The sequence below is a fragment of the Loa loa genome, assembly GCF_000183805.2.
Source record: "Loa loa unplaced genomic scaffold supercont3.18, whole genome shotgun sequence".
In the NCBI taxonomy this organism is placed as follows: domain Eukaryota; kingdom Metazoa; phylum Nematoda; class Chromadorea; order Rhabditida; family Onchocercidae; genus Loa; species Loa loa.
The window spans coordinates 140,289-163,900 of record NW_018108198.1 but is presented as its reverse complement, the minus strand read 5'-3'; the positions used below and the strand labels follow the sequence as shown (position 1 = coordinate 163,900).

Here is a 23,612-nt window from a genome sequence, read left to right as displayed (position 1 = left end):
AAAACGGCTGCCATANCTTTTAACATCATTCTAAGACCAGAAGATGAATGAAGAGAGTGAAATATTTCATTTTATAATTGAAAAACTTGAAAAACTCATATGTTTAATTTATCATCCAAACATTCTTCATTTATATTTTCCGTTTTACAGTGGCGTACTTTATGCGCTCGATATACAGTTGCACTAGCTTATATGAAAGACTCAAATGCGCGCATCACAGTTTTTGCCCCAATTAATGACGTCTTTATCTACAATCCAGATATCCGTGCTTTTAGTCAAAAAGAAGTCCTGAGTCATATAGGTTAGTTTGGCAGTAAAAATGGAATTTGTTTAAATTAATATCGTTTCCTCCGTTTTTCTAATTTGAATTTAATTAAACTTAAAGTTATCGTGAGGTATGGCGTAGTTCCAAAAAAACCGAAAGCATTCTGCATCTATTCACGATCCGGAAAACATTTTTGCCTAGTCATGAAAACATTTTGTACTCATTCTTGACTTCCAAACAATAACTTTTCTATTCTAGTGGATACACAAATTTATGAATTTGGTGAAAATCGAAAATGGGATAAACAAACACTTATCCGAAGTACAGTCAGTAGCGGATATATGTACATAACACAGTTTGTAAATAATCCTGGAAATTATGTATGCCTTTTATTCAAGCATTTATGTATTTGTCTATTAGTTAACAAATCAATAAATAAGTAATAACCAATTTCCGCTTGATTCTTTATTTGCCTACTAAATTGCACTTTCACTTATTTACTTTATGCGACTTCTCGTCTTCTTTTAGTCCTACTTTGCAAATAATGGAATGCTTTGCAACCATGCTACTAGCGAATGGGCTATTATCAATGGTCAGCAATATCTATTCAAAATCTGTACACCAATCGGACATCGACCATATCCGGGAACCGCACTTTCGTTTATAAGAGATAAAGACAAGATGTCTTTCTTTGATCGACCCTATAATAACCGTGACCTTACGTAACACTTTTGAATGAAAATTAATTGCTCATGAGTAAAGAGTGCAAAGGAGATGCTAAAGCATGCAATGCTTATAAATTCGATACATGTGTATTTATTCCATCTTTCTTTTCAAAAAGTGGAAGTATTTGTAAATTTGTTTCAGTGAGTTGAGGGATGTGCTTGATCGTGTACCGGATATTGCCTTGGCGATCTTTGGCAGTTCGGCATGGAATGGCTTCCACACTTTTTTTTTACCTACAAATGAAGCATTTATGAAGGTATGTACCAGCATTTTTTGAATAAAAAATCAAGCTACAGATCATTCAAAATTTAACTAACTCTGATTTCAAATCTAACTAGAAGTGAGCGAAGATTTTTTATTTTTGATGCAAACTGGAAAGCAATAAAAAATCTAGAAATGTTTAAAATTTAAGCCATTTTATCATTATATATTTGTTCAGATTTCTTGAAACAATCTTTGTATTAAAGCTAATCAATATCATTCATTTTCAGATTCTCCTGTTGTTTTAGAAAATTTAGGGTTTTCAGGTAATAGACCGCAATCGTGTAGACCGTGAAGTATTACTGGCTCATATGACAGGTATAAATAGAGTATTATTTACCTATCCATGGCTATACGATCGGGGTATACACTATTATCCATCGATACGTTTCTCCGCCAATGTTATTGAGGATAATTATGATCTAAGATTATGTATGCGAAACATTACCGACCATCGAACTGGACGGTGGGATCGTAAGTATTATAAATTATTTTCTAATTTTATAATTTAGAAATTTCGGCACAATTAGTTCCAGTAAATAATTACTATTTTTGAATTTCGCCATTCATCGATGGTTTTGAGCATTCATTGCATTTTCTAATAGATATGTGTTGTTGATGATGACAATCAAAACACCACAAAAATTACTTTCAGTAGCAATCATCTAACAAAGTCTCTGAGTAACTTCTATCTGATAAATTTTAACTCATTTCCACTTACACCCTATTGATAGTTTACGCGGTCTCTGAAGTGCATGAACGTTACGGGCAATTTCGTCGTGGTGCAGTTTGGGCTAAAATTGTGATACCAAATATTCCAGTTCAAAATGGCGTGGTCCATATTATTGATAATGTTCTTGGCATTGTTAGCAATACTATCGACCAGGTCTAACTTTCTACTGCAATACATTTGAACTGATCCATAAATCATAACTTAAGCAGAAGTTAAATCAAGAAAGACATGGAGGTTCGTAGGCTGTCAATTTTATGAGGCGTTTAATCAGTATACCTCTCTAAGGCAATAATAATTTGAAAATAGTTTCGAGTACTTAGTATCTAAAGATTATATTGATTTTTTCAGTTGCAGAGGTTTAATTATGAATATATTTCGAAACATTTCCAAATCATGTAAAAACATTAGTATTTTGCCAAAATGATCAGTGCTTCAATTTTTTTTTCTCACTGGAAAGTTAAGAATACATTCATTTAATTTTCCTAACTTCTTCATTTTAAAATTATGACGAAGTGCAGTCCATCTTTCCCTTCCGATAATTCTAACCTCTGATTTATCCTAAATGTTAATTTACAAATTTCATGCGGTTAGCAATGAAAACATATGGAGTATTTGAATCAAAACAGTTTAATCACTTAAATTCCATGTTTTCTGACTTTTCGTGGCAAAAATTTCCTCTTCAGCTCATTATGGATAATAATCGTTGTACAACTTTAATTCGTTATATAAGTACTATTGGACAAATAGTCCGCAATTATTTCTCAGCAACTGGTGGTATGGTAACATTTTTTGCGCCCTACAATGAGGCATTCGAGCGAATCCCAGAATATATCGAAAGAAGACTTTTGAGGGATAGAATTTGGCTTGAAAAGGTTTCAATTATCCTTGTGTATTTTCCATTACTTGATTGCATTATACCAAAAAAGCTTATGCTGTTGTTATGGTGCTCTTCTGAATTCTAGAATTCTTTTGTTTTAATATTTTGTGAAGGCAATTGGAATTCTGATGAAAATTTGTGATTCAGATCCTTAAACTTCATATAGTTCCCAATAAGGAGTTGACCAGTAATGAAATCACTAATGAGACAGTTGTGAACACAGTAGACAGCATCCATCAACTATATTTCATTCGGGGTGAATGGCCCAGGAATAATATCAGTAAGTGGTTTGAATGAGCATATTGTACAACATAGTCTTCACTAATGATTCTTCCCATTCATTACTTACTCAGCAAGTTAGCTGTTCTTCCAGCCTATTATATTACTGGCGGCGGTGTACGAGCAGCAATTGTGGTGGATAATGTCGCAGCTGTAAATGGCATCGTACATTATATCGACCGTGTTCTTGGGGTACCATATCAGACGCTGTATGAAGTAGTGCGAAATGATTCCAGCCTTCAGTAAGTACCAGTCATGATTAACAGTAATTATGAAGAAAATCTTCTGTCTCTTCAGGACATCTTATTCAATGCTTCAAAACATGCAACTACGGTATTCCTTGGATCCGTGGCAAGTTCTAACACCACAACAAAATTTCACATTTTTCGTACCAACTAACGAAGCTTGGGATAAGGTATTGCTTGTAATGCTTTATTAATTTTCGTTGTTATTGTTTTCCCAATTTATTCCTTCATTTACATGCTTTCTTTCTTACCACTCTTCCACCTAAATCATCTGATATAAAACAAATTGACTTCTACAGATATCAACTTCGCAGAAGTACAAAATGACAGATGGTAAACATTGGTTAGCACTTCAATATGTCTTTAAGCGACATATTATTCAAGGCCTTGCACTTATGGACACTGATCTGCGAGAGAGAACTTACGTGATGATGAACGATGAAAAAGTGGTGATACGCCGAAGAGGACGTTGTTCGTCCAATTAATTACTTGAAAAAACAATTTGTACACTCCCAACTTTCCTTGCTCAAGAACCAGTTTATTTTCTTTATTTGTAGCAGGGATCACAAGATAATAGATATAATAATAATATTCTGTTAATTTGTAATAATAGATTATTAGTAATAGATTCTACTACCCAAAAATAATGGATTCTGTTAATTTGAAAATAAACTTTAACCGAAACTTTTAACGTATTAATTAATCAGACATTTGATAATTTTGCGCCGTCGCCCTCGCTGACTATGGTTGGTAACCATTGTTCTAAAGGAATTTTGTGATGACGTCTTATAATATGAGACAAAAAAACATTTCTATGCTGAGTCTTGTGCTTGACATAATGAGTTCTTTTAAGTATATTACCAAATCTTGTGCTTAACATAATGAATTCTTATCAGTATATTATTAACTTGAATTAATCTGCGAAAGATAGTTTGGAAACTGTTGTCTTCTAAAAATTATATCATCGAGGTTCAGGAAATTGTTTTTTGCAGTTTTCGAACTTTATTGGCCTCGTGGTAACCGTGTTGCACGTATAATCCCGGGTGGTGAAAAAGCTGGTATCAATGGTTTTTTGCATATGATCGATAACGTACTGATCTATGAACGCGATCTAGAAGCTCTGGCTTGCTCGACGCTAAACTTGACACATTTTTTGCTAACCTCATTTTTAATGTTTATCGTATTCCTTTGATGTTAATTATATTATGAGATGATGAACTAGAGTTACTTAATTTCCCAACTACATAAGCACAATGAAAATTCCAATTTGCATGCTGTGGATATGATGATGCCGACTAGACGTATTTGAAGTTCTCCAACTATTTCTATATTGTCACTTTCATCGAAATCATATATTGTCAAGTTGAATTTTTGGGATTCCGCAAATGATATCATTCTCTATTTGTTATAATGATTTTGACTTCACGTTACCGTTTTTTGCATTATTATCCTACTCACAACTGCGACGACGATAACATTGCCGATCTATTTCTGTTTAGTTATAATGATAAAGTGATCCGAGTATTAAATGTATGAAAAATCAGTTCAAAAAATCAATTTCGTGATGAGTTGCGAACATCTTTCAAAGATCATGATTCGAAACCAATACGTGATACCCATTTGACGGACTTCGTTTCTTTTTTGTTTTTTTTGGGATCAACGGTAGTTACAGATCTCGTAAAAAGTAAAACATGATTTATTGGCTTGTGTTGTAGATTTGTGATCAAGAATGCATCTTATTTGTTATGGTCTTTGTTTCATCCTGCATGGTTCGGCACTTACACGATTCTAATATTGAAAAAAGGTTAATTCGTGACTCTACAATATCATTTAATGACCTGTGAGGAAGGGTCAGTTTACATACATATCGTGTGCTTAAGTTCAAAGACATAGGAGATCTTTATGCTGATCTTTTAGTCTGGAACTTGTTCTTGAGATAACGTTTTCAACTAGAAAGATATTTTTCTTGCAGGAATTTTTCTCATTCATCAAATGCTTCATTGATTCGCCTATCACAAGAGTGAACTTTGTTGTCGATTTGATCCGCATGATGGTGGGACAGACAAAAAGAAAGAAAAATTTTACCATCTTTTCTTTCCATATCCGTATCTTATCACCCACTCTTTTTTTTTCAACGGACAAGTTTTGGTTTCGTTTTGTATGATTCGACATCAGTTCATATCACAATCAAAATGGCTGTCGCTCGAATTTTCTCCGGAAATTTCCACTTCATATTACAAATTACAGTAATTTTCATAACAAATCAAGATGTCACCAAGGCTGAAGGTGTTAAACAGGTGAGCCTTTGACTCTTTCATTATTCGAAGATCGTCGTAGGGAACTTGAAACTTGACTTTCAAAAGGAGAATGAATGAATTCATGGAAATATTGCAAGAAATTCTTTTTTTAACTTTTTTCTCCATTCTTCGTTGAATGTGGCTCATTTGCTGATGTTTGACCACTCATTTGCTTTTCTTCCGGTTCTCAATCGGTTAGAAATTCTGAGCAATGAATTAGAATTCATTTCTATTCCGAATATTTAAGTCTTTTCCTTATTCTGCTATTGGGTGCATGCAAAATTTCTCCCTTCATAACTTCTCTGATATGATTTGAGAGACAATTATCAATCCACCTCACATTTCAAAACAAGTGTCTCCAGCTTTCCGACTTCAAGCTATTGTCTCTTTGCACAGCCTTAACTATATTCTTTTGGAGGATCTTGTATAGTGTATTAATAATAACCTGACAGTTCCGATTTATGCAACCGAATCTTCTCTCTATGGGCGACATCTTTATGTTTTTTTTATTTAATTTTTTGATGCTAGATTAGCAGAAGTGATTGAAATGGAGATTTTTTTGTACATAGATAAGAGGAAAGTTTGAATTGATGCTAATATGAGAGTGGGAATTGCAAATTGAATACATTGTTGGAAGGTGTGATTTAAGCTATTTTATGCAAAAGTTTAGGCTGCAAGTACTGAAATAGTATTTCATTGACATTGCATCACAACGTACGACGGAAGTATTATTTATGTAGCTCTTATCTTGCGTTTAATTTTTTTATACTACGTGCACTATGTGCTACATCACCTAGACTTCTAGATTTTTACCTGTGGAACGCGCTATAAAAATATTTGATAGTTTGAAAAATGCCAATACTGATAATGGCCAGAGTTTCTTTTGTCTTTTTTCTTCCTTTCACAAAAATTTTAAAAAGTACAAGAAATATTTTAGGAACTACGGAAACATTTTGCTTACGATGACAAGCATATTAATGTAGTAAGCTCACTGTTGCTACAAATGAAAGAAATCGCACATAGCCAGGCTTACGGAAATCGTGTATTCAGCCGAGATGTAGGTTTGAATATATCAAAAATTTTGACCCATGCAGCCTTAAATATTATGTAAGTGTTGTTGCAGTTAAAAATGTTGGAAACTTTGAAGCGTGTTTCAGATGGACTTTGATCATCGATATTTGACATTTCTCCAGAACAACTATTTCTATTAATTTAGTTATATTGCAGAGCGCTGTTGATAGCAAAAAGGATGTTTCAATAAGTGCAGAACAGCCAAAAACAATTAGTAAATTAACACCGTACTTATTTGAAGGTTGGTATTTTGATAGTAAAGTTTAGTTAGAATTAATTTTACAATTTCTAGACTATTTAAATACAATACGTTCGAATAAAATTTTTTGACATACTGTTTGTAGGAGACATATTCCTTTCAACGAAGCAAGCAATGACCATACTGGATTCATTGGCCAGCAAAGATAGTGCAAACAAGAAAGGTCGACAACGTATGGCCCATGATGCTCCATTATATTTATTTAAAGGAGCTTCTCGAAAAAGGAAACGTTTTGCTACTGATCCTGAGGCTAAATGGTTCCAATTTCCTATAAAGTATCGGTTTGACGAATCGCTTGGTTAGTCGATGATTTTACCAGGATTCATTTTACATGGAAGAGAAAGTTATTTCTTTTTTCCCCCTAGTTCATTACTTATACTAGATTGTTATTTGAGATATTCTACATATCAGCCAGATTCTGAAAGCTCTGGAAATATGGCAAAGCAGTACATGCATTACATTTGAGAATGACCAAGAAGCTAGCGGTGATTACCTCGAATTTTTTGAAGGTGATGGGTAAGTCTGCTTCGTACTTGTAAAAATAGACGGCATCCTTTATCTTTAACTACCACAGAAGAGAATCCATTTACTGATTCGTTCCTTGAAAGTACAAGTATCCTTGAAAGTATTGCAGATGTTATTCAATGGTCGGTCGTTTCGGAGGTAAGCAAGGAGTATCTATTGGCAAAGGATGTGAAAGGGTAAGATTTCATTTGTGTTACCTCATAATTTTAGGCAGCAAAGCACTAATGAAACACCCTTTGAAAGGTTCTTAGAGGTACGCTCACGTTCACTTACTAAGTAGCAATTTTTGTTAAATCCAAATATTTCTTGGAATTTATAGCATTTTAGATAGGCACTATAGTGCATGAGCTTGGCCATACACTAGGCTTATGGCATGAGCAATCCAGACCTGATGCTGAAAAATATATTACGGTAGTGAAGGAGTATATAATACCATCGTATATTAGCGAGTTTCTGAAACGAAGCGAAAATGAAATTACAACTTTCGATGTACCATACGATCTCGGTTCTATTATGCACTATGGTTCCACAGCATTCAGCGTGGACCAGAAAAGCAAGACTCTTCTGACGAGGTACTTCATTAATTGGTAGTGGCTATATAGCTTCTTAGCATTGTTTGAACTGATGCTTATTGTAGGGATCCTTTCTATCAGATGACAATCGGTCAACGAGATTCACTATCCTTTTACAATATCAAATTAATCAATGAGGCCTATTGCAAAGGTAACTCTGATTTATGTTTCCCTTTGAAATATGGATAGGAATTCAAACTATATGCAAATTTCTCTGAATAATTCAGATTTAAAGTCAAAATCATCTAACTGTTTGATTTACATAGGCTACTGTAAAGGAAAAGATGAATGCAAAAATGGTGGTTTCCTGAATCCCAGCAATTGCAAAAGCTGTCTTTGTCCGAGTGGTTTTGGTGGTTCAAAGTGCGAAACGCATGGTGCCAGCGAATGTAAATTTAATCTTTTCCTTACATTTTAAATAAAGTGACTTTTTTTCATCAAGTAAAATGCTACGAGTTGATTCAAATTGCTTTCAAAATTGTGCAGGTTCTGAAGTCTAGAACAATTTTTCCATAACTGCCAGTTAAAAGATCATAAAATTAGTTTTATGTTTTGCCTTGCTTACGTCACAAAAATGGTTTAGCAGAATGCTTCAGCGAATAGCAAATGTGGTGGGACGCTGAGAGCTGAAATTGACTGGCAACAACTTGAATCACCAGGATATCCCGATGGATATCCGGCGAATATCATGTGTAACTGGCTCATCAAAACCGATAAAGGTTAATGAACTTTTCCAACCTCAAGAATTCAAAGGAAACATAGATTCCAAATGCATACTTATACTTTTTCGATCTTTATAACTAACAATTTCTCCATCTTACATTACTTTCAGAGGAAAGAATTGAAATCAGTTTCGAAGACGACTTCGGCATATTTTGTTCCAGTACTTGTGTTGATTATATCGAATTGAAAATTGGCAGTGATCTGGCTAATACTGGTTACAGGTATTTTGGATCCGTCTTTTCTGCTGTTATGAAAGTTTTCTCATGCCAAGTTCTAAGTTTTCGAAATCGGGAATATAAGTAGTTCCTAACCTTTTTGGACCCAACATCTTATTGGATTCATTATGCTTGAGGATACATCGATCTTAGGTCAATTTTCATGTACATAGCCTTAAGGTTTAGATGCGGCCAGTATTTTGGTGTGAAACTAAGCCAACATTTAATACCTCTTAGATTTGACAGAATATACGCTTAATTTTGATAATTAGTCACAGTTCCCATAGATGAAAACTTGTGATTTAGTGCATTAATATGCTTCCTAAGCGTGCACATTCCATGTTATATGCACCATTATGCCGCATATCTGTATTTCTACTTCTATAGATACCACATATTCGTGGTAGTCCAATATTTTCCTGTCTCTTCAAAAGAAATGGTACCAAATATGGTTACGGAAAGTTCAAATAATACGAATATAAACGGATATATATTGGGCTAAAAGATAGATACCATTGCCCACTTATTGACTCAATATTACACGTTTGAACTATCCGATTTGGTATACAAAAATATTTTATACTTTCAATGCTTATTCTTTCCAAGATATGGTTCACGATGTGTCGCAGATTTCATTAACTATGATTTCATTAAAGGATGGCATCCTTCAATTCGTAAATAATCACAGATGAGAAATAATAAGTATGAATAAATGAAGAATAGGTAAGAAAGTAAATGAAAAGAGAAGACGAAATCTCAGGATATGCTGTTATGATAAACCAGAGGATTCATTAGTCTCGGCAAAATATCAAGCAGTCATCATATTCCGCGCAACAACAGGCGAAGATACCGGTTTCAAGCTCAAATTTCGAAAAAGTTCGTGCCGTACATATTTTCACAATTAAATTTGACAGAGATATCTGTAATTTTTTATCATCTTTTCAAATTTTAGCCACGAAACCAGCCCAAACGACTTCTGCATTACTCAAAACGACAACTGCAGGTACGACAGATTTACAGACTCAGTTATTTGGTTTAAATTATTTGCAATTTAAGTTGCAAGATCGCTGCATAACACCATACAATGAATGAATGCTTGTCATTGAAAGATCACATATCTTTGGCTGAAATCGATGAATCAAATACAATCGTTTGGTTAAAAATTTTTCCATTGAAATTTTAAGAGGACCACAAATTTATCACGTTGAATAGTTCAGAAGTAGGAATATTAGCTATTCTTTAAGAGAATTTATCACGAGTCAAGAGAAAGTTTTCCAGAAGACTTAATAAAATTTTAGCTCCTCGTACAACGATAATTGGAACTAATATCTGGTCCGAATGGGGAGAATGGTCACATTGTTCTCGATCATGTGGTGCTTGCGGCATACAGTCTAGGGTTCGGACATGTAAAACTGCCCAGTGCAGGTTCATTTTTGTTCTTCAGCACTGGTATTTATATATCAATGGCATGATGTGTTGCGTTTCAATTACAGAGGAAAATTCCAGCGGTAAAATTCAAGAATTCTCAACATGTAATTTACAAGCATGTCCAGTGGACCCGAGGTGTGCTAAAGTTAAATTCAAGCATCGTTTATGCGCAGATGGTAGCACCTGTGGCAAGTATACTTTTTTACTTGTTGATGGTAATATTGATGATAGTAGTGGTGATAAAAACGGAATAGAAGTACCAATGATTAAGACATAAAATTATGGCTGATGGCAACAGCGACGACATTAATCAATCCTTTACTTAACGTTTATTGACGCCATTGGATTTCGACTCAAATAATTCCAACTACTACATTTAGTAAACTAATATTTAATAGAGTTTATTCTACTTGTAACTCTCTCATTTACAGTTACTCCTAATAATTTGCTCCCCCTAAAATTGTCTAAAATTTGGTTTTAAGACTTGGAGATTTGTTATCGAGTTGCAGTCAACCAAGTTGCTGTCCGCCATTTCATAACGTCGACGGTAAATGTCAAAGCGACGAACCTCTTTTGATTCCATTTGTATAAATCTTCTAGCCCATCTATTTGTAAAAATTTCCTTTGTCCTTCCGATAAACTAACTTGACCTGAAATCTTTAAATCATGATTCTTAAACCCAAAAAACTGATCTCCTATATCTGTACTACGGAAAATTCAATTTGGAACAGAAATATTTTGAGTCCTTTGATAGAAATCTCATAACAGAAATCACTTTTTCTCAGGAAACGAAAAGAACTTACTGTGGTGGAATTTGAGGAACTTCCTCACCAGAATTTCTTTTATTTACTTACTACTCCTCCATCTCCCAAAACAGTTCATAAATCCCGAAACTTTACACCGTACCCTCCTCGAATATATCGTTGATTCTATTCTCGTTCATGACATTTGGCATGTTATTTGACCGAACGCTGTTTAGGCAAAGCGAACATAATTTGTAACACAATTGGCATCAGAAAATGATACTATAACTTCGAAAATATAACATTTACCTGGATTCTAATTTTCTCTAATCCATCACTCTTGGAGAAAAATCTTCCTAGTACTCTGGCTATGGAACTCATAGCTAAACAACTACAGCTTTTATAGCTAAACAATTATTTATGGAATAACAATAATCTAGCTAAACAATTACTTATGAAATAACAAAAATCAACCTCCCCCAAAGAAAATTTATTGAGAATATGTTAACAAGTTGCTCCCGATGTTTCCGGCACAACTTCAATACTTTCGGAATTTTTGAAGTGCGTCAAACACCAAAAAGAGATGTAAAAGAACAGGATTTCCATTTTAAAAACACAAAAAAACCTGAATGAACAACATTTGTTCCTCTTTATCCAATTTCTAAACTTCACAGAATGCTGATAAATTAATGATATAAGTAGAAAATGTTTGGAGAAAGAAATGGAAAGGTATAATAATTCATGAATTTGATACACTGCAAAGCAGAACATGATAGTGGTAAGAAAAAGCGCATAAATTTTCAACGACTTTCAGAAACAAGGAGGTGGTGATACTGATCAAAGCTGACAAGTACATCAAAATTTAATTTTTATTCAGATCCTACTTGATTTGGGCTAGAAAGATAACAAGGTTTTCTTCACTGTTCAAAAATGGTCTAAAGATGTAGTAGAATTTTTACACATCTGCTCTTCACTGACAACTCAAAACTCCTTTTACTTCCGAAAAACAACGTTGTGCCCTTGAGAAGGTAAATGCTTTCAAAGCAATCAAAGTGTAAATTATTACTATTGGATAGTTATGAAAACTGTTGAAAGTTATAAACAAAAACTACATCGATTCAAAAAGCACATAACTCACGTCTCTACTTTTTTTTTTAAAGAACGGCCATATTCTTGATTCCTTGATGTTTCGATACTTTGTATTAAATAATCATAGCGCAGTTTGATATTCCAATCAAACAGTTTTGAGATTTCATAAATTTAAACTGACTATTAAGATAAAATTCTTCTAGAACACTTTCAGCGAATTCTTTAGCATTGGATGTCATATTCCTACTAAAGTTTGGATTTTTAATGTCATTTAAAAGATATCTCCAGACAAAGAAAGCTTAGATTTAGAGATGGATTATAGAAACTTTATGGAACTTCTCTTTAGTGAATTTTTGAAAAAAAGTTGCATTTTCGAAATTGCTCCCATGATTCTCGTAAGTTCACAACTAATTATGTGAAGTAGCGCAGCTAAGTAACAAAATAATGATAAATATTTGTGTGTGTCGACAAATGATATAGGAGATTCTGATTAACAAAGTGAAAAAGACTCTTGAAAAAGATTCTATTTCAGACGAGATTCTTTGCTTGGGTTAGAAACAGTCATATTTCGAATTTGAATGCGGCACAAATATCATCAGTACTACCACTGGATAGCCTCAGCGTACAGCGCTCAACCGAGCAACGTAAACTGATACCCGCTTCGGCTAATTCATTGGCCTGAAAAAGCAAGAAATATATTATAAGTACATGCAAAATTGCATTGGTTGACTGAAATCAGTCTAGAACTGGAAGGACAAATGAAGATCAAAAAACATTGCATGAAGGACAGAATGGAAGACCAAAACTTGAAAAGGAACATATAGAAAACCATTGATATCAGCAAAGTACGATTCAATTGAAAAAATTCGCAGAGAAATGTCAAAAATGGAGGCATTTAGAAACAATTTCAGAGAAAACAAATCTCGATATTCTAAAAAGGTAGAGAACGTAAAAGTCAATAAAAAACTTGTCTTCAACCTGCAGCAAGAATCCCACTTACACTAAACAACTTATGACAGCACATCCTGTGAATAAAACTTGGGATGCTTGCGGAAAACTCTTTAATCTAACCTACTCCTGTTAGTTTACCGGACACTTTCCCACTTCATCCTACATGCTTCAATTCGTTTCGTATCCATATAGTTCAGTCCTTTCCATTCTCCCCATAGGCTTCTGTTCCCCGTTGTATTATGTCTGGGTTCTCTCATATTATTTCTTCGCTAACGTCACTGTCCTCATAAAGCTGGAGTATTTGGATTTTAGACGAAGTGAAAAGTGAAAAGAAAAACTCTTTCAATTGTAGTATATCTGTTACAGATAGAAAAGTAGAAACCCACTTTTTCACGGTTATACAATGTCAGTTCATCGACATCATGTGTTGGAAGCACATCCACCTCAAGCTCTACAAATTCAGAACTGTGCGAAACAACGACGTAAAAAAACAGCAAAAAATTACTTTTATGAAATTTTTCTTTTTCAGTTCTTTTAGTTTAAAAAAAAAAAAAAAAAAAGACAAAGCTATAAATCATTCAGTAATTTCTTCCTATTTCTTGACTTCTTTTTTTAACAAATATATTACGATTGAACACATCCGTGTGTTTTATTTGTAGCTAACCTGGTTTATTCCATGCTGCTTTACCAGCAATAAGACCGTCGATAAAATATGTTCGTATTGACTCTTTTCCACTCATCACGTAACGTCTAAAAGAAACACGAACACTAGGTAACAAAAACAGCAACATCACCATCAACATACTTTAATCAATGCAAGATGTAAATCAGTGTAAGAGGTTTTCGGCCGCATCTCTATCAAAAAAATTTCTATCAAAGTCTCTATCAAAGTAATTTTAGTGGGACCAGCTCTGATAAGAATAATATACACCGGAGTAAATCACAAGAAGTATTCAGAGTGTTTTTTTTTTTTTTTTCACAACCTACATTCATAGAAAGATGCTAAAGATGTTAATGTGTAAGAATATTAGAGAATTTTGTTCGAACATATCCGATTCAACATGGTCTAAAAAGATACAATACAGAACTTTAATACAATCATCGCTATATTTATAACTGTAATTCTTATAAAGGTTAAATTTGCAGTAAATGACTGATTTTTCGAAAAATTTGCAGGAAATAAATCGCTCATGCAAACCTGGATCGAACACTAGTTACGAATGCTTTTGCTGCTTCCTCATCTTTTAACATAGGATGGGCACCGTGATGTGGGACGAAAACAATATCAAAATAGAGTGGTTGGGATAGTTTGGGCTTAGTTTTTACACCATTAATGGCTGGTTTCGCACGTGTTCGAGCGGTACTCGTCATCGGTGGAAGGTACATTTCTTCCGCGCGTTTTTCTTCATAGGCATTTTGATTCTAAAATGTAAAATGTTGCGAAGATAATCAAAAGTGATGATACAATGGAAAGCGAGTGACTGCTATTTATCAAAATTTGGCCTTGAAGTTTAAAAACATTTTTTTTTTTACTTATTTAGTCAGCTAGAGAGGGATGCCACTAACTGCCAATCAATTGTTATTTCTCAAAATTAATTTCGAAGCACAAAAAACTTCTGTTTGCAGAATATTCGAACAAACTACCACTCAAACAATAGTAAAAAAGTCAGGCATCTCAGCAGAACAGCTTAACCAGTAGAAAGATTCCACACGAATCAGAAAACGACTGGTGTTTCGCATAATCTCCATACATTGGAGGATATCTGAATTTAAACGACTGATAACAACCATAGATTAAAGTATACCGCAAGCGCATTAGCATTATCATTGATATCATGAGTTATATTGGTGACTCGTCCATCAAATATATCTCCAATAGTTGCCAGTTGTTCCATACAACCTGCTACAGCGGTTTCCGTTGCTGATTGGGTATTATTGATTACTTGTGTTGTTAGGCCTTGAACATTACGCTCTAATTCAGATGTTGTTTTTCTTGCATTATCAACCATTTCCGATGCTTCGGCTAGCGAATCGATCACCTCATCTAGGGCTGGATCCGGCTAAAAATTAATCAATTATAGAGCATAACTTGGTCAAAGTTTACACATTCTATTATATAAATTTCGATTACTATAAACATATGATTATGTTTATTTCAGTTCCGTAATGCTCTGGTAAATAGCTGTTAACAGGTCAAAAAATACATTTTCCACTAAAATTTTTGGTCGTCATCCGTAGGTTATATCAATAAACTAGAACGTAAAGAAAAATCACACACGAAGACATAAATCGTTATAAACAAAACCTAGCATTGCTCCGCGCTGATCTTATTATTTTCTAAACTACAAAGAGAATTCCCAAACAAACCTGAGCAGTAACAGAGTCACTCGAACCGCTGCTTCGAGTCGGGAATGCTTCACGCTTGATAGCGGATGATATCTGTGTTTAGATGATTAGAAAAAGCTACTTCATGCAAACGAACTAACATGATGCATACAACAGATGGATATCTTCAAAAGAAAATCGCAATGAAATTAATAAAACATCTTTGAAATCTTTGCCTTTTCAGTCTCCTCACGTAAAATCACCGTTCTTTCAATCTCTTCACTTTTGTCGTCCTGCACGGATTCCGGTGTTCCATTATTGAGTTTGTTTAATGAGACGGTCGTTGTCAAAGATTTCAGCATTTCAAATTCATCGTTATTGGCTGGCGACAACTAAAACACCGATTTTCCTTTTTAATTGTTTATAGTATAATACATTTCTAGTTTTGCACTTCTAGTGTTAAGTCCCTCACTAGATTAACACATCATTTATATTTCAGTATGCTGAATGTTTTCAAGAGAATTTTTCTTTTGCTTCCTAGTCAAGAACCAAAGTTAGAGTATTCGAAAATTAGTCAGAAACATAAATTCAAAAAGATTTATTTAGCCATTTATCCTTTTAAGAGTCCAAATAAATCAGTGTTAGAAAAATATTACCGTCTGCAGCGTTGAAGAGTCATCAACAATCCCCGTTACTAGGCCAGCCATGAATGGAGTGATATCACCAAATATATCTTAAAAAAGTGAACTATTTTTAAATAGAAGGCCTAGCTCAAAAGAGACACCAAAGAAATGAGGTAGACATGAAGAGAAGTACAAAGTAATAAAAAGTGCAGAATTAAAAAACAAAAAGTTCATTACGACGAAGATACCCTGGAAATTCTCCTTGTGCATAACTTCTTGATTATGCGTTGCAGCTTTACTAACAATTTCATTATCATGATGTGCAATTCTTTCTCTCGAAACAAATGCATCTGAAGAATCATGAATCACATCAGCTCCTGCAAGAGATGGTGCTGATGGCGACATCGGTGTAGAATCAAGTAGTGGCGTGTCCTGTGATGGTCGTGTCGAGTTTAACAAATCGAATCCTTTTCCCGGCATCCCCTAAATCCAAAGCTTATTGCCAATAACTCCAAAGCAAATTAAAGAAAAAAAATCATTTCAAATTTCAGATTCACTGCAAAATAATGTTGTTTGCCTGTATTATTAAATTTGGTAAACTTACCACCGCATCTTCCATGAAATCGCCAACAAAATTCTTGCCATCGCTCGAAAAGTCCATACTAATTCTACGTACTTGCATCGGTTCTTCAATGCCATCTAGCAAACCATTACCATCCGAAATTTGTGGGTCAACTGAACTTTCAGACATTTGTAGACTTTCGGGCATCTGTGGACTATCGGAGATTTGTGGGCTTTCGGGAGATGTGGGAATTTTACTTTCCATTTCAAAAGAGTGTACCACTTTAAAAATGTGGTCGGGATATGATGGACTTATTGAGTTTTGCGGGTTACTCAAAGATGGTAGGTCAGTCGACGCCATTGGGTTTTGCAGCACCTCAGCAGGCTGTACCTCTGTCGAAACCGAATTTGAACTTTGAGCTTCCATCTCAAACAGTAACATTTGTTAAATAAGAAAATTGGAAGTTGGAAGTAAAATTGGAAGTAAATTGGAAGTAAAACTGAAAGTAAATTGGAAGTAAAATTGGAAGTTCTCCATCAAAATGCAGATATGATTTGCTTTAGCGACCAATTCAAAACCAAGAAATCTTTAAATATTAGGAAGAACAAACAAAATTTCCTTAAAGAGTTGTATAATCATAAATATTCCAAGTACTTATGCAAATCAAGCAAAACTATACACTTCAGCTTCATTAATTACTCTAATGATGCAAATATAAATGACAAAGAAGTTAAAGTGAACTTACTTTTGCTATTGGAGTTCTTACTTCAACTTTATCAACTAATTTCGTTTTTCCTTTTTCTATTAGCTTGATTTCCTGAGCAGCATTTTTTTTGCATCGCTCGGTCTAGACTTTCCTGGCCTATTTCCTATTTTCATTTCTAGGGTGTGAGATTTATTACTGCTTACAGCAGATGCCTTTGCTGGTTCAGTGATTGGTCTCTTTCCACTCGCAACATGTCGCGGTGGTGCCAATGGCTGTCTGTAAATAAATTATCCGTTAGAAACTGGAATCGAAAACTGAATCGAATACGCAAAACATGATGCCGGATAACGAGATCAGAGTTTGCTTCTTGAGGAAATCGAATCGGAATTTATGACTAAAGAAAAGAAAACCAACCTAACCACTTTTTTCATAGGTTCACCAGCTGCAGAATGAACTGTTGTTTTCAGCGACACAGGACGCGAAAATGACAAACTGGGGAGATTTTTTGCTATAATATTTAGTGTTAAAATTATAAAAAAGAAAAAGTTAGAGAAAATGAGTGTTAAAATACGGGAAGAAATATATGCACTTAATAAAGGTCCTATTTTTAGGAGTGATTCCGTAAGTAGAAAGTAAAACCACCATTAGTTTCCCCAATCAAGTTTCGGAAATTCTGAAGTATTTCCCTTCAATTACACTGATTATCTCCTCCTTTTCCCTAACTATGCTGCTGTGGTGTGAAACAAACTTTCCAATGCATTGGAAGAATATATAACAACAAAAAAGATGTAACTATATCATTTTTTATCGATAAATAGCTGAATCGCTGACAATTTCAATCACCGCACTCGATATTTTAAAATTGTGACAAATACATACTAAATACATGGTAGCAGGGTTACCGATTTCTTTTTGTCCCAAATTATCTTTTTAACAGGAGCCTTAAATAAGGAAAATGTAAAAATAATAAGTCTTGAAGGTTTGAAAAAGAAATCGTACTATATACATACTAGGTGTAGGTTTTCGTATTATTTTCCCTGGACGAGCAGTCGATGATTTCTCTTTCATGGCTTGCGTAAATTGTGAGTAACGTAAGTATTCCTCGTTCTTCAATTTTTCCAGCGATGCATAAAGTTTGTCCAGTGGACAGGAGCCTTAAATAAGGACAATATGGAAATAATAAATCCTAAACGTTTGGAAAAAAAAACGTAACACTACAAAATTCACTGAAATAGCAGGCCATTCCAAGCTATCTTTTAAACGGATCTGAAAAAACCATACTTCTGTTCCCTTTTTAGTTTGAGGAGCCATTTCAAAAATTAGTCAAAAATGTTTAATGTATGAAATCTGATGTCTGATATGATTCAACAAATCTCCCAAACTCAGAAATAACGAAAACGAAGACTTCAAGATATTTCAAAATACGCTCACCAGTAATAAGAATACGAGATACTGGCAATGTATGATCTGATGGATGCCAAACCAAAAGAAGTGCTAGTGATGTTAAGGCGGCAAATTTTTCAATATTTTCATCGGTTTTTAGAGCATGTATGAGCGAAGTCAGATCCTTCGAACCACGTTCTGGATTTAGTACAATCATACGCAATGCGCCCTCTCCTATTACCTGGAAAATGACCAATTTCAAATTGCACAACTGCAGAAACAGAAATCGTTTGTACCTAAACCAGTAGTACAGTATAGAGAGGAAGAGATATAGTATAGAGAGGAATGAACTATTGAATATTTTTACAAAATTTTAATTTCATTGAAAATAAAATGTAATGGAATATTAAAAATTTTTCATACTTTATCGCATTTTGTAAGAAATTTTCTGATTATTAACTTTCCTGTTCCACCATTTAATTTCATAGCAAATACGATAGTTCTGACGATGAAAACGACCAAGGTTATGAAAATAAGATAAGCAAGGAAGAGACAAACCAAAAAGCAATGAAAGGATTAAAAGACTGGTTTGATTAAAGAACTAACCTCATATAAAGTTATTGTTTCTAGCTTTGTACTAGCAAAAGCTTCAATCGGTTTCAGACCTTCCGCACGCAGACCCTCATGCATTGTGTACAAAATCTTTGCAGCTTCACTGTCTCCATATGTTATGCTTGAAGGTGGCAAATTACAAATCAAAGAACCAAAATTTGGATGGCACTGAAATTAATGGCACTGAAATGTTGTCCTTTACTTCTTCTTCTCTATTCCTAACTGTGCGCAAAACTATGTTCCTTTGTCCAGGATCAATACATATATTTACTTGTATTTCCTACGTAATATTATTTGTTGGGAATAGTTGAACTCTTACACTGGAAACTAACCCTGCCTTTTGGGATATGCGAAGGCACTTATACTTGCAGATTTGCTCTTAATTCATTGCCCAAGTTTCATTTAGCTTGACTGACTTTATATTATAGCATTTTCAATAATATATTTTAACTCGATACTTCGCAGATCTTGTAAAAGCTATTCACTTTTAACTTCCTTACTGCCTTTTATCACATCGAAACCATTTCTGCATTTATCCCACCCATATACAGTACTTTGTAAGTTCGAATACTTTCTTTCAAGGCAATCAGTAGAAACAAAAAAAGGTATTAGAGCTACGCTCCTCATTAATCTACGACTTAGTTGAAAAATATGCTTGACAAGATGTCAGTAACGTACCTCTTGCAAACATTTTCGCATTAAAATCGCTGAGATTCCTTGCAAACATTTTGGACTTACACGAGTAACTATTGCCGCTGATACTGCAGTTAGAAAAAAACAATTAATTGGGCAACAGAAATTTTTTTTCACATTTCCTATAATCAATTGTAGCAAAGGAAATGTCAAAATACACCGAATATCACAGGAATATGACACAAAAGATTTTTCGTACAAAAAGATTCATTTAAACAAGTAAGACCTCTTATAAGTTTAATTTAATTTAAATTACTGTGAGCAGCAGTAGACAACATTATCAGTGACTTTGAATAGGCGATCGATATCCCACCGATAAAAAGTAGTGAACAAATTATCAAATTTTCACTAAAACCGCCCAAATTCGAGATTTTTATAAGTTCAATTAATTCTTCTAATGTGCAAATGAAAATATAAATAAGTAAATAAGGAAAATAAACCAGATAAGTAAGCGGATAAGTAAGTTAATACTTATGAGTACTGCCACTCAAGTATATTAGTGGTAATGCTTGACTTATTTATCTTTTCATTTATATATTATAGATGCAAAATAGGTAACCAGGCAAAAACTGGTAAATTAAATGGCAACAGAACTACTTACTTTTATCATAATTACGAATCAAATTCCAGTATGGGACAACCTTCTGATCACCTCCATCAAGTAGTATCGAAAAACCATTCACTGAGAAGAAAGCGGCATCTTCATTTCCACCGGAAAATACATACATGAGTGGACGACGAGTACGGATACTTCCGACAGAATGGCCTGCCGGCAACAACTGCACCAAATCTGCATCTGAAAAGCCCGATAAGTTATATAGAAAGTTTAGTTTTTTCCATAAGGCAGCACCAGTATGAATAATTTTATGGACGCTGGAAGGAAAGTTTACAGCATTTATATGCGTGGTTATTCTTATATTTACAGGTAATTTAAATTGATTCGTCTAAGGATGTTAACGTATCTTCCAAAGTCAGTTGAGCTCTAATAAAAAGAAATCAAAAAACTGCACGTCAAGTAAAAAGTAACATTTTTACATTTAGCATTTTTATAATTTGACGAAGTAGCTGATTAAAACATCAAAGCAAGCATATTTTATACTTATTCGTCAATGAAAACAGCAAATCCCAATCACTTAAAGACTTAGTTTCTAAATCCTGACGATGCAATGCAAATGGATTGTATAAATCAATTATTTACCTTGAGTCATTTGACTTCCTTGTTAATATTAATGATGAGCTGCTGTTATTGACACTGTTATTATTGTTTTTATTGTTATTGTTATTGTTACTTTTAATTGATGTTATGTTGTTGTTGCTGTTCTCCCGTCGTCGGGTAGCTTCCTTCCGTGAACAGCCTGAAATAATAGTTAATGATGAAACTGGACAAGAAGAGAAACAAAGTTCAAAGCGTCACTTGATATAACGTGAAACATGATAAAACAAAATTCATACTCATTCTTGTATGAAAAGCTCGTCAAGCATTAAACGTGGAAGATTAAATTTCACTAGAACTTCACAAAGTTCCTCTTCTACTGAAACAATCCCCATCCTCTCTTCCTGGCCCCAAGCCACTACCACCCAGAACAAACCAGCCTAGGAAGAGATCGAAGAGTTACCGTTGCTGGTTTATGAAAAAGTCCGATCCCACAATTTTTGCATGGTAATGCAGAAAGGAGACAAGGAAATATTTTTCGAAAGCGACATATTGCATGTATCCCAATTAATTAACATTCCATTAACGAAATTAATTTCAAAAAATATTAAATCAATGGTAATCGTCAAAAGTGCCGGCATTCTTTCGTCAAATGCAAAATTTCTTTCCCGATGAGCAAATCCGAACTGAAAATGGCAAAGACAAGTACGATTAATTGATGAATCCCTACAAATTATCAATCGACTGATCCTCAAATTATTTCAACACGAATCTTCTCCCCACTTCTGATTCACTGTTTTTCTCACTCTACAGCGTTCAATTTCGATCCATTGTTTCGGTTCCGTCAATTAGTCTTTCTTGCCAATTTTAATTTCATTTTCATTAACAGAGAATTATTGGCAATGATGTGATGGCAATTCGGAATCAATTCCAATAAAGAGAATCACCGATTGAAGCGCTTTTATGTTCATAGAATGTTGGCATGGCAGTCCCCTTAATTTCCAGTGATTCAGGATGCAGATCTATGAGAGAAAAGCTAAGCTACAATATTATATGAAGAACCTAATAAAAAGAAATCTGCAAATACAAGCGACCTGGAGTGACCCTGAAAGGGTAGAGTTCATTTCCAGTATGAGAGTTCAACTACCCGCAGTAGTAAGCAAATGAATATGAAATAAATGTGACAAGGAAAACTTCTCTGCGTTAAAAACCCAAAAATCATTGGATAGAATCTGTCAGTTATTTTTTTATTACTTTAACGCACCTGGCGGCTTCGGTTATTGTCACCTGTGGAAGAGTAATCATCCATCTCCTGATTACGGTGGGTTACTGTTTCGACGAGCTATGTGTATCATTTTATTTCAAACAACATTTAATTATATGTTTACTCAGCTATCCACTATAACTTTTTAGGATATTCATCATTTTGAAACAAATTCGAAATTTTTCTTTTTTTTTGAAAATGACAGTAAGCAAAATTTACTGAGTAAGAAAATGAGCCTAACAGAAGCTTAAGATTAGTATATAGAACAAGGCGAACATGAAATTACGCAAAACTATGGTGGTATTACTAAGCTTTTATTTTATGTGCTTTTAATTACAAATTTTTGTAATATAAAATTCTGCTTGAATTGCTATGAAATTTATTTTGAAGCCAGTTCATTCCGGAAGCTCTATTGCTTCTTTCTTATATTTTGGAGCCAAACTAATCTCATCATCCAGCATTACATGATAACATTGTGGGTAGACTTTTTGAAAGATTCTCAAATTAAAATGTCTCGTCTAATAAATCTCCGAACCACTTATTCCAAGATATCAATTATTCGAAGAAAAAAAATTGTTTTATTAGTTATTTGGAGCTTAATTGAGAAGAGCAGAAGTAATATTTGTTACTAAGTTCACACAGCAAGAAAATATTTTTATTTTGACAAGGAACAAGAATGAACAAGAAATGTTTACTTTTGAAAGAAAAGTACATTTTCCGAGCAAAATTAACACTAATGGAATTTAAGAATAATTTGTTAAAGTGGAGAAAAAAAGAAGTAAATTGGAATTGGAACCCTTTTTTGTAAGGAGTGGAAAATTAAACCTATGTTAGAAGAACAAATGAATCCAGTCAAATGTATAAAATATATTTTATACCGAAGATGCCGACATACTACCGATGCTGTGACTACCTGTCCCAATAAATGAAACATACTTTCAAGTGCAGGACTAGTTTCAAATGATACTCAGTTCTTGTGTATTTGTTAATAAAGCGACTGTGAAGAGGAAATTTATCAGAGAGATAAACAAA

General features: G+C 34.0%; 3 protein-coding genes across 3 annotated transcripts; 2 read left to right on the top strand and 1 right to left on the bottom strand.

The window, feature by feature from the left end:
- Positions 1–99: 99 nt before the first annotated feature.
- LOAG_01259 (fasciclin domain-containing protein) lies at positions 100–4,989 on the top strand (the record flags this gene model as incomplete). Its single annotated transcript, XM_003136798.2, has 12 exons — positions 100–301; positions 524–645; positions 794–987; positions 1,133–1,247; positions 1,519–1,726; positions 1,987–2,138; positions 2,669–2,857; positions 3,010–3,142; positions 3,236–3,383; positions 3,439–3,556; positions 3,686–3,857; positions 4,379–4,989. 12 exons carry the CDS (start codon positions 100–102, stop codon positions 4,576–4,578), a joined length of 1,953 nt encoding a protein of 650 aa, XP_003136846.1. The 3' UTR covers positions 4,579–4,989.
- Positions 4,990–6,686: 1,697 nt separating this feature from the next.
- LOAG_01258 (zinc metalloproteinase toh-2) lies at positions 6,687–10,753 on the top strand (the record flags this gene model as incomplete). Its single annotated transcript, XM_003136797.1, has 15 exons — positions 6,687–6,740; positions 6,911–6,995; positions 7,099–7,161; positions 7,225–7,311; positions 7,409–7,529; positions 7,648–7,714; positions 7,866–8,110; positions 8,176–8,261; positions 8,377–8,499; positions 8,707–8,829; positions 8,943–9,054; positions 9,809–9,924; positions 10,001–10,051; positions 10,347–10,473; positions 10,555–10,753. The coding sequence occupies 15 exons, from the start codon at positions 6,687–6,689 to the stop codon at positions 10,751–10,753; spliced, it is 1,659 nt and encodes a 552-aa protein (XP_003136845.1).
- Positions 10,754–12,869: 2,116 nt separating this feature from the next.
- Positions 12,870–21,371, bottom strand: LOAG_01257 (hypothetical protein; the record flags this gene model as incomplete). Its single annotated transcript, XM_020445683.1, has 19 exons — positions 12,870–12,986; positions 13,646–13,710; positions 13,924–14,009; positions 14,458–14,681; positions 15,065–15,319; positions 15,627–15,698; positions 15,821–15,976; positions 16,241–16,317; positions 16,456–16,690; positions 16,812–17,195; positions 17,515–17,616; positions 17,679–17,751; positions 17,890–17,983; positions 18,486–18,629; positions 18,907–19,099; positions 19,465–19,638; positions 20,149–20,231; positions 20,765–20,959; positions 21,362–21,371. 19 exons carry the CDS (start codon positions 21,369–21,371, stop codon positions 12,870–12,872), a joined length of 2,739 nt encoding a protein of 912 aa, XP_020303882.1.
- Between the last annotated feature and the right edge of the window lie 2,241 nt (positions 21,372–23,612).